This window comes from Ahaetulla prasina, chromosome 16 (genome assembly GCF_028640845.1).
Source record: "Ahaetulla prasina isolate Xishuangbanna chromosome 16, ASM2864084v1, whole genome shotgun sequence".
NCBI classification, from domain to species: Eukaryota; Metazoa; Chordata; class Lepidosauria; order Squamata; family Colubridae; genus Ahaetulla; species Ahaetulla prasina.
In genome coordinates, this window is record NC_080554.1 from 10,520,001 (window position 1) to 10,531,790 (window position 11,790).

Genomic DNA, 11,790 nt, shown 5'->3' on the forward strand with positions numbered 1-11,790 from the left:
CTAGGCAACATCATCAGTGCTAGAAGGGAGTGGAGTTTGCGGGGAGGAGGAGGAGGAGGAGGAAGAGGAAGAGGAGGAGGAGGAAGAGGAGGAGGAGGTGGAGGAGGAGGACTGTGGTCTTTGGTGCTCTCTGAGTTTGCTTGTTTTCTTGCAGATGTTTCATGACCCAACTAGGCAACATCATCACTGCTAGAAGGGAATGGAGTTTGCAGGGAGGAGGAGGAGGAGGAGGAGGAGGAGGAGGAGGAGGAGGAGGAGGAGGAGGAGGAGGAGGAGGAGGAGGAGGAGGAGGAGGAGGAGGAGGAGGACTGTGAATTCCTTGGTGCTCTCTGAGCTTGTTTGTTTTCTTGCAGGCATTTCATGATCCAACTAGGTAATATCATCAGCGCCTCAAGGGAGAGGAAGCAAATTCCAGTTTTTTCTAGCATGGATGATGTTCCCTTGATGGGTCATGAAACGTCTACAAGAAAAAAACCCAGCTCAGAGAGCACCAGGGACCCCCCACAGACAAATGCATCATGCAGTGCATAAAAACCCTTTGCTTCAAATTCCCTTAATGCTCTTGTTTTCCTGCAATGTGTTGGGCCCCCAGTATATTAACCAAATCGTCGTTGAATGGGATGGGAAGATTCAGCCAGCTGGCTATACATCAAGGGCTGAGCCTCGCACCTGTTGTGACCTAGGCTTCCTGAGTCATTAAAACACACGAATAGTCCCGAAAACCTCTTTTATTGCAACAGCTGAGAATTACGTTCATTCCCAGCTGAGTCCCAATAAGTTGCAAAAAAGTCCTTCACCAAAGGTTGATAATCACCAACCTTTATCTCCCTTGACACATTACCAAAGACCTACTTGGCAAAGCCACACGGAGTCCAGAATCAGAGATGCCGATTAGGAACAGAGTTAACAACGTTGCTTTCGTACAAAGAGCCCAAGAGCCCTTGCTGCTCTTTTAAACCTTATGGGAGGGGCCAATCATCTCCAAGCCTTACTCCCAAGTCGTCCCTTTTGTTTTAGCTGCTCTTGCCTTCCGGCAGCTCTGCGCATGCGCGCACTAGGAACAGGCTCCTCCTGTTCCTCTGCCTCACTGACATCCGTTTCTGGAGGCTCCGGAATCCGTGCATCGCTCCCAGATAGCCCTGCCCCCCCCCTCTGCCTCCGACACAGAGCCCTCCTCCGGGCCTTCCCCTGATTCCAGGACCGACCCATGGTCCGCCCCAGCCTCCTCACTGTCTGACTCCGCTGCCAAGTTCCGCAGGCTGCCAGCGGACCACAACAGCACCATTCTGCCTTTCGCTGAATGTAGCCTATGGTCAGGTTTACCAAAATGTAACCAGCTTCTTGAGATCGGGCGAAAGTCAGGGCTTCCTGCTTCAGTCTCATCATCTGTTCGAAACGGGGCTCCGTCCAATGTTTGGGTCCCAGTTCGTTGGGATAAGATCTAAAAAAAAAGCGGGGGGGGGGGAGAGTCAGAAGGGGCAGGCCACCCCACACAGACTTTGATCAGGTTTCTCTAAAGCAGGGGTCTCCAACCTTGGTCCCTTTAAGACTTGTGGACTTCAACTCCCAGAGTTCCTCAGCCAGCTTTGCTGGCTGAGGGACTCTGGGAGTTGAAGTCCACAAGTCTTAAAGGGACCAAGGTTGGAGACCCCAGCTCTAAAGCGTAAAAATTCCACATTTTGACCAGGGAAGAGTTACAAATACTTTGCCTCCGGAGGAAAACAAACAAACAAAGCAAAATTTGGATTTCTTTTTTTTTTTTTAACATGGCGCGGAATTTTTGTGTGTATCTATTTGAAAAGTTTACGATGGATAGATGAACAGTTAAAATAAAAGATAAAGGAAGAAACGGAATACTTTTTTTAACATGGGCCTTTTTGTTTTACCCAATGGCTAACTAACAGAAACAGAGGTTGGAAACTGCTAAAAAGATGGAGAGAAAGATTCATTTTATATAATGAAAGCTTTACTAGTATGGGAAAGCTAATGCCACTATTACTATGTGATTATTATTAATGGTATGTATATTATGATTACCATTACGCTTATTGTCTTTTGTGTTCAAAACTAATCGGACAACACACTGTTGATATAGATATTGAGTTTTTTATGTTTATTAAAGAAAATGTATCATCTCTCCGTCCCTCCCTCCCTCCCTCCTTATCTATCTATCTATCTATCATCTATCATCGATCTCTATCTATCTATCTATCTATCTATCTATCTATCTATCTATCTATCTATCTATCTATCTATCATCCATCCCTATCTATCTATCATCCATCCCTATCTATCTATCTATCTATCTATCTATCTATCTATCTATCTATCTATCTATCTATCTATCTTCCATATCTATCTATCATCCATATCTATCTATCTATCATCTATCTATCATCTATCATCCATCTCTATCTATCTATCTATCTATCTATCTATCTATCTATCTATCTATCTATCTATCTATCTATCTATCTATCTAACATCCATCTCTATCTATCTATCTATTTATCTATCTATCTATCTATCAATCATCCATCCCTATCTATCTATCATCCATCCTTATCTATCTATCTATCTATCTATCTATCTATCTATCTATCTATCTATCTATCTATCTATCATCCATCTCTATCTATCTATCTATCTATCTATCTATCTATCTATCTATCTATCTATCTATCTATCTATCTATCATCCATCCCTATCTATCTATCTATCATCCATCCCTATCTATCTATCTATCTATCTATCTATCTATCTATCTATCTATCTATCTATCTATCTTCCATATCTATCTATCTATCTATCTATCTATCTATCTATCTATCTATCTATCTATCTATTATCTATCTATCTATCTATCTATCTATCTATCTATCTATCATCCATCCCTATCTATCTATCTATCATCCATCCCTATCTATCTATCTATCTATCTATCTATCTATCTATCTATCTATCTATCTATCTATCTATCTTCCATATCTATCTATCATCCCTATCTATCTATCTATCTATCTATCTATCTATCTATCTATCTATTATCTATCTATCTATCTATCTATCTATCTATCTATCTATCTATCAATCATCCATCCCTATCTATCTATCTATCATCCATCTCTATCTATCTATCTATCTATCTATCTATCTATCTATCTATCTATCTATCTATCTATCATCTATCTATCTATCTATCTATCTATCTATCTATCTATCTATCATCCATCCCTATCTATCTATCTATCATCCATCCCTATCTATCTATCTATCTATCTATCTATCTATCTATCTATCTATCTATCTATCTATCTATCTATCTATCTTCCATATCTATCTATCATCCCTATCTATCTATCTATCTATCTATCTATCTATCTATCTATCTATCTATCTATCTATCTATCTCTCTCTATATATGAAAGTTTAAAAAGAGGCACTCAGTTTGAGGAAGGGTAGACTGCCTCTGTCCAGAGAGGCTCCGTTTCAAGGCCTCAGACAAACGTACCTGGGCTCTTCCACAGATCTCCACGCGATGGATCGGTAATGGTTTTCCACTGCGCCGAGCCATTCCTGCAGCATTTGCGTGGTGTTGTCTACGTTGTGATCTGTGGCGCACCTGGGAAGGGACGAGAGGCGGGCAAAAGAGATTCCGGTTGCTCCCCAAAGCTGTGGGTCCAAAGCTCCGTGTTCAAATCCATCCGTTTTTGCAATTTAGAAATTTAAAAAATTGGCCAGTCTCGGGTCAAAGGAAACACAAAACAGCCCAACATATTAAGATGCCGACAAATTTTTTAAAAAATATTGTGAGAACCATTATGGTGGATCAGCGTTCCCCCTGCCCTCTCATCCCAGAAGCTTTGGACTCCATAAATCCGCTGGCTGGGAATTATGGGAGCCGTCCAGCACATGCAGGGAGCATCAGCGGTCTCCCCATATAGTCTTTTCTTCCCAATGGCTCGTGTCAAAGCAACTTTTCCCCCTAGTTCTCTTTCAGCATGATTAAACCTAGGATTACCCCATGCAAAATGGAAAGGTCACCACCAAGTGTAGACATCCAATCCACAACTTTTCAGCAACCATGCTGTGGCTCCCTCCTTACTAGAGCCACAAACCAGACGGACGTCAGCTGTCAAGAATTCCCAGAGGTGTTTTCTTCTTCTTCTTCTTCTTCTTTTTTTTTAAAAAACCCCCCAAATTCTTTATAATTGGAATTCTGCACCTCCAAATTCTGCTCATTTTTTTTCTCTCTGCACAGGCTAGAAAATCAGCAGAAGGCCTGGTTTGTCACCAGCCAAGATGTTTCTTGGCTCCACCAGTTCCTTGAAATTACATGTTTACTTTCCAAGTGCCTCTCAAGCTGCATGCGGTTATGCCAACACATCAACTCTGAACATATTCCTAGCACGTGGCGTGTCCGTTCAGTTAGGATCTGTGCTTTGTTGCTTAGTCAACTGGCCACCCTTGAACGAACCGAGTGCCAAGCCAAGTAAAATACACTCTAATTGCAGGATAATTGGAATTATGAAGTCACAGAGGGAAACGGGAAGGAAGAGAAATTAAGAATTCCCAGAGAGCCGGTCGTTGCAAGAGGGATGGATGGGCAAAAGAGTGAGAGTCGGGGGATAATGGGAGTTGCAATCCATGCCCTCTGGAGGCGGTTGGGTTGGGAGATGGGCCCTCTGCGGAAAAGTAGGAGAGAAATTGTCCTGTGAAGAGGCCGAGAGAAAGCGAGGCCCAGATGTTGAAGGAAAAATAAAAAAATAAAAAGAGGGAGGAAGGGAGGGAGGAAGAAGAGGGAAGAAGAGAAGAGAGGGAAGAAGGAAGGGAGGGAGGGAGGGTGCAAGGAAGGGGAGGAGGGAGGGAGGGAGGGAGGGAAGGAAGGAAGGAAGGAAAAGAGAAAGGAAGAGAGGAAGAAAGGAAGGAGAAGGAGAAAAGGAAGGAAGGGGGAGGGAAGGAAGGAAAGGGAGAAAGAGAAGAAAGGAAGACAGGAAGGAGGAAGGGAGGGAGGGAGGGAAGGAAAAAAGGAGAAAAGGAAAGAAGGAGGGAAAAGGGAAAGGAAGAGAGGAAGGAGAAGGAGAAGGAGAAAAGAAAGGAAGGAAGGAAGAAAAGAAAGAAAGAAAGAAAGAAAGAAAAAGAAAGAAAGAAAGAAAGAAAGAAAGAAAGAAAGAAAGAAAGAAAGAAAGAAAGAAAAGAAAATAGAAATTACTGTATAACAGTTTCCAGATCTTGGATCCTGATTTTCTGGAACTGCCCAGCGACATCCTACAATTGCCTGCATCGCTTTAACAGACGTGACAGATGGGAAAAAGCTCATTTCTTCCTTTATAGAAAAACCACCCACTATTCTTATTACATTGCTGGACTTGGGTATTCCACCAGTTCCTTAAAAAAGAACCACAAACTGGTTGTTGTTTTTGTTTTTTTGTTTTTGGGCCAGAGAGAAGCTTTGAAACACAGCAATGGGGGAATCTTTTGGTCTTTGCCAGCAGCCCAGGTGGAGGTGGAGAGGCAGGTGAGCCATACCTTGCCGGGCTGGGAATTGTACCTGTTTGAAGAAGGACAGGGGTCACAGGTGAGATGAGAGGGATGGGAGATCAATTGCTCTGGGGGGGGGAACCCGAATTTATTTGCAGCCTCTGAGCCTTAGGCATGTTCTAAGCCAGAGGTCTCCAACCTTTCGGACCTCAGGGATCACTAAATTCATAATTTTAAATCCCGCGGACCACTAATATGAACTGCCTAATGACCGGCTGGGTGGGCATGGCTAGGTGGTCATGTGACTGGGTGGGCGTGGCCAACTTGATGTCACTCATGTCGAGGGGCACCTCACTGGCCTCAACTCACCCCTCTCCTCCCAGCTACTCCTTGCTTGCCTGCCTGGGCTCCTTAGGGCCCCAACGGGAAGTAGTTGCTGGAGCTAAGCAGCCACCATGAGAAAGAGTTGGTAAAACAGCTCAGCTCAAATTGAATCTGACTGAGAAGGAAGCTCAGCAGAAGCACCTCACTGAGGACTAGGAGCATAGGCTGTCCAAGCAGAGGGAAGACCTGCAGGAGTGCAAGGCCAGGGACCTGCACCTGCAGGCTCAGCGGGCTAAGATGGTCAGCCAGTTCCAGGACATGATGCAGTCCCACTGGAATGAGGCCCTCCGGCTCTTCACCACCAGCGGCACTTCCCCCCAGCCTTTGCCCAAAGCCCCGTACCAGGAGGCTGAAGCAGACCCTAAGTCAGAATTTCTGCCCCCCTCTGACCCACACAAAAAGACCCCAAAGGGGGAGACTCTCTGCAGCAACACAAACGTTCATTGCACATATCCGGCCCAGGAGCTGTAGTTTGAGGACCCCTGATTTCGTGCAATATAAAAAATACAAATCATTTTTCTGCAGACCACCAAAATTTTCTCACAAACCAACAGTTGGTGATCGCTGTTCTAAACCAGAGGTCTCCAACTTGGCGGACTTCAACTCCCAGCAAAGCTGGCTGGGGAATTCTGGGAGTTGAAGTCCTCCAGGCTTAAAGTTGCCAAGGTTGGAGATCACTGTTCTAAACCACATTACCATAACGTAAAACAAGGTGTGGCTTTCAGGGTTTTTTTTAGGGGAACAAAATGGCCTTATCATCTCCCTCTCTCCTCCCACAATAGAGGCCGCAGCCCACATCCTGATATTGTTTATAGAGGTCTCGGACTACAACGCCCGTCCATTGCTGGGATGGGGGAGGATGGGTGTTGCAGTCTGCAGGGCAGCGGGTGTTGTGAGCGGGGAGGAGAACGGATTTCAGCTAGGCGGAAGCCAAACCCCCAAAAAGGAAAATCGTGGATCGGAAGAAAAACCACAGAGGAACAAAATAAATTCCTTGGGGAAAAAAACTACAACAGCAAAGGACAAAAAAAACCCAGCACCCCAAAACCTGAATTCTGCACACCCCCAAAACCAGCATCCATTAACACTGGGGGCGGGGGGGGGGGGAGAAATATGTTCCCAATCGGTTTTTGCAAATTTCCTAACACCCCAAACCACTGTCCTTAAGTGGGGGGTGCCCTCTGGGTGTCTTGCCCTGCATCCCCTCCATTGCCCCTGATCCACACAGAGTCTCGGAGTCGGAGAAAACACCCCCAAAACAGACCGGGAGAGCTTCCAAGGTACCCTAAAGTCTTTCCCCAATGCAAAGACCTAATAAGGAATTCTGCAGAGGAACCGAGTCCAGAGATATCCAGCTACCCAACTCAGCATCCAGAGAGAGACCCCCTCCCCAAAGCCAACTCTGGGACGAGGCGAGACCCTCCTCTGTCCAGCTAAGAGGGGGTGGGTGCCGCCGGTGCTTTGCAAGGAAGGAAACCCACCCACCCACCTCCCCAAAAAACCCCACACACGCACAAACACAGGCTCACCAAATGAAGATGCGCTCCGCTGGATAATCCAGGCGGTCCAGGGCCCCCAGGTAGTGGGGCAGAGAGTGTTGGGCATTGCGGGCCAGGATGGCGACCACCACTGTGGGTAGCTCCTCTTCCTCCCTGGCCGGGGGTCCCCCTTCCTCCTCCGTGGGGGGAGAAGGGACCCCCAAACCCAGGAGGAGAAGCGCCAGGGCGCAGCGGAGCAAAATTGCGGGCGGAGGCATCGCGGCGGCCACGGAGGAGGAGGGAGGGGAGGGAGAGGAGGGGGCGCGGGGGGCCAGAGGAGGGAGCAGAGGCGGGGGAGGAGCCAAGAGGAGGGGTGGAGCCAGAAAAAAGTGGGGGTGGGCTTTGAATCTGTTCCCCGGAATCGGAGCTGCTTCGCCCGCGTCGGGGTCTTCCTGCCCACCGCCCCTTATCTTTTCCCAGCTTAGACCTGCGAACGCCAGGTCCGCTTAAGCCCGTACTCTCCTTCCCATCCCAGCCGGGGATGATGGGGCCTTGCAGTCGCTGTCCAACTCACTCTCATTAGACCCACGCCTTTGTTCAGTTGCAGCTGGCTCCAGGGCGGGGAATGGGTCCGCCAAAGCGCTAGTCCTCATGAGGTTTTCATTTTTTGGAGGGTGGGTGGGTGGGTGGGAAGGAAGCTGTTTCGTGTTTCAGACCGTCCCTCTCTCCATCGCGGACTAATTTTGCCAGGGTTCGACCCTGCCACTCCAAAGTGATGCCACTTTTCCAAAACAGCCGCAGAGTTTTTGCGAGACCCAGCGGCCGAGCTACACGTTACACTCAGCCCAGACATGACACTGAGATGCAGAGAGATTGCAAGGAAGGAGATTCGCCTCCCTTTCCACTGGAAAGGCTGCTAAACTGTGAAAATGCTGCCATCTGTTGGGGCAGGAAAATATCCTTTTAATCTGGTATTTTAATTCCGCCTTTTGAATGGAACTCTTGTTTCCGGGAGAGCGGGGCAGGGGGAGAAATGGAAGATTTCAATTTCCTGCCTTTTGTCAGAAATGGTGTAAGGTCTCCTGCATTTGGGGGGGTGGGGTTGGACTAGATGACCCACAAGGTCCCTTCCAACTCCGTTAATCTGTTAAGAATAATTTTTTAAAAACTGTTCGTGAAAATGGATCAGTTCACACGTTGCAGGTCTATGCACCCATTATTGCTGTTGTTAGTGGCAAAGTCGCGTCTGACCCATCGTGACCCCATGGACCACATTCCTCCAGGCCTTCCTGTCCTCTTCCATCCTCTGGAGTCCATTTAAGCTCACACCGACTGCTTCAGTGACTCCATCCAGCCACCTCGTCCTCTGTCGTCCCCTTCTTCTTTTGCCCTCAATCTTCCCCAGCATGAGGCTCTTCTCAAGGGAGTCCTTCCTTCTCATTAGGTGGCCAAAGTATTTGAGTTTCCTCTTCAGGATCTGGCCTTCTAAAGAGCAGTCAGGGTTGCTCTCCTCTAGGACTTACCGGTTAGATCGCCTTGCAGTCCAAGGGACTCGCAGGAGTCTTCTCCAGCACCAGAGTTCAAAGGCCTCAATTCTTTGGCGCTCAGCCTTCCTTACGGTCCAGCCATTGCTCTAAAAGCAAATCTTGACTCCAACCAAAATTTTACTGTTTTACAATTCTCCATCGCTCCCTCTCCATCCTGGTTTCCTAAGCTGTGACTTACAAGACCCAGTGGCTGAGCTACATGTTACACTCAGCCCAAACACGACACTGAGATACAGATTACAAGGAGATTCATCTCAATTTCCACTGAAAGGATAAACTATGAAGTTTATCTATTGGGTAGAAAAATGTTCTTTTAATCTGATTTTTTTCTGCAAAGCCGTAGAGACAGAGCTCTCTTGCCTTGTTTAGTGGCTGTTTGAAGTGATCATGGCACTAAGTAAAAGCAATTTCGTGATCAATCCTCCAGGATGAATGGGAATGTTAGATTTGGCTGTCTCCTAGGCACCATAAAATCCTAGGTTGATTGTTCATTTACACACACACCCGGGCATCTCTCTTTAAAATTTTAGTTACCTTTAAAAGTTACCCTTAAAAGCTGTGATCTAATGGCACAAAGTGAAGAGGAACTAAAGAGACTCTTGATGCAGGTGAAGGAGGAGAGTGCAAAAGCTGGTTTGAAACTCAACATTAAAAAAACTAAGATCATGGCATCCGGCCTTCTCAAATCCTGACAAATAGATGGGGAAGAAATGGAGGTAGTGACTGATTTTATTTTCCTGGGCTCCAAGATCACCGCAGATGGGGACTGCAGCCAAGAAATTAAAAGATGCTTGCTCCTGGGGAGGAAAGCCATGGCAAATCTAAACAGCATACTAAAAAGCAGAGACATCACCCTGCCAACAAAAGTGTGTATACTCAAGGCGATGGTGTTCCCAGTTGCGATGGATGGCTGTGAAAGCTGGACCGTAAGGAAGACTGAGCGCCAAAGAATGGAGGCCTTTGAACTCTGGTGCTGGAGAAGACTCCTGCGAGTCCCTTGGACTGCAAGGCGATCCAACTGGTCAGTCCATGAGATCAACCCTGACTGCTCTTTAGAAAGCCAGATCCTGAAGAGGAAACTCAAATACTTTGGCCACCTAATGAGAAGGAAGGACTCCCTGGAGAAGAGCTGAATGCTGGGAATGATGGAGGGCAAAAGAAGAAGGGGACGGCAGAGAATGAGGTGGCTGGATGGAGTCACTGAAGCAGAAAGAAAGAAAGAGAAAGAAAGAGAAAGAAAGAAAGAAAGAAAGAAAGAAAAAAGAATGAGGGGAGGGAGGGAAGGAAGGAAGGAAGAAAGAAAGAAAGAAAGAAGGTAAAGGAGGGAGGAAAGGAAAGAAAGAAAGAAAAAGAAAGAAAGAGAAAGAAAGAAAGAAAGAAAGAATGAGGATGGAAGAAAGGAAGGAAGGGAGGGAGGAAGGAAGGAAGGAAAGAAAGAAAGAAAGAGAGTGGAGCGAGGGAAGGAAGGAAGGAAAGAAAGAGAGAGAAGAGAGAGAAAAAGAAAAAGAAAGAAAGAAGAAAGAAAGAAAGAAAGAAAGAAAGAAGAAAGAAAGAAAGAAAGAAAGAAAGAAAGAAAGAAAGAAAGAAAGAAAGAAAGAAAGAAAAAGAGAAATCAAACTTAATTAGGCCGTCCTTTAAAAAATAATAATTCCTGCATGTGTTTCAGTGCGACTGCAGAGGGCAACACCGTACCAAAACTGCCAGAGAAAAATGTGGCTTTATTACCGAAGGGCTGTTAAAACCAGCCAACGAAGTGAGAAACCCATCATCCCATCATCCTGAATCAAATTTATCGAGAAATGTTTGCCTGGGGATTCGGGCCAAGCCTTCATCTATCGATTTTTAGCCGAATTCTCCCCTCTAAGATCCGATTCACACATGCACTTCTCCTCTGAATTAAGGATCTGGCTACAAAAATGTTGGCTAGGGTCGTCTTTCCCCAGTCTGCATTTGTGGGACTGCAGCTCCCAGCATCCGCAGCCAGCCTCCTGGGAGTTGTAGTCCCAACATTTCCCAAAGATGCAGCAATGGAAAAGCAGGTTGGTAAAAAAAAAAAATCAGGACTCGGTGGGGTGAATCCAACCATAAGAGAGTTATTCAATAAAACCTAAGTCGAGTTGTGACTTTGCACGATGTCTACATCCCCCCCAAAAAATTCTGCTTTTCTTGCATGTCACCCCAAACAAATTCCAAGTTTTGCTTTTTCCAGCCTGGATACCCTAAGACATCCTTGGAAAGCTGCAGCTAAAATCCGAATTAAAACGAATCCTCATAGGGTGTAATACGAACCGAGAAGTTGACATATTAAGGATGCCCAAAAAAAACACAAACCCAAAAACCCAAAATCTTTCCAAAGTTTCTCATCCATCTCTCGTCTTGCTATTCATAGAGGGATCCAAGCCTCCAGATTTAAAATATCCTCCAGGTTTCTGCTAAACTCATCTCGGCTCAAAGCGTTTGCAGTTTTGGAAAAATCAAGAGCTATTTTTGCCATGTCAGAATCTGGCTATTTTTAGGTAGAAGGTTTTTTTCTCTCTCTCTCTCTCTTTTTTAAATGCATGACTTGTCTTCTTGTATTCCTTGTTATTCATAAATCCTTCGACATTATAACGTTTTTTCTCTCCAGATATGACAGACAAAAGTTTCATGCTGTGGTGGAGATCCCCCACCCACCCAAAATAAGACAAAAAGCAAATATAATTTGCTTTTTCCACCCAGGGTAGTTTGAAAATATCATGATGACTATTAGTGGCAGCAGCCTGGCAGCCAAATGTTTTAGGCTGGTTTTGGCTTTTTTTAAAAAATTCCCCTTTTAAGATTTTCCACCTGCTGTTGCTATCAGGAGTCCTGTAAAGATAGACTGCCCCTTCCTAAGGAGGTTCAACTCTTGGCTACTCTAC

At 45.8% G+C, this 11,790-nt stretch overlaps 1 protein-coding gene across 1 annotated transcript in view; it reads right to left on the reverse strand.

The window, feature by feature from the left end:
• Nucleotides 1-7,651, reverse strand: part of CERCAM (cerebral endothelial cell adhesion molecule) — a 29,062-nt gene extending 21,411 nt beyond the window's left edge. The window contains exons 1-3 of the mRNA XM_058159620.1: nt 7,395-7,651; nt 3,512-3,622; nt 1,324-1,441 (exon numbers count right to left, since the gene is read on the reverse strand). Of these exons, the coding sequence (XP_058015603.1) occupies nt 1,324-1,441; nt 3,512-3,622; nt 7,395-7,621 (456 nt within the window). The 5' untranslated portion in view covers nt 7,622-7,651. The remainder of the gene's footprint in view (nt 1-1,323; nt 1,442-3,511; nt 3,623-7,394) is intronic.
• Between the last annotated feature and the right edge of the window lie 4,139 nt (nt 7,652-11,790).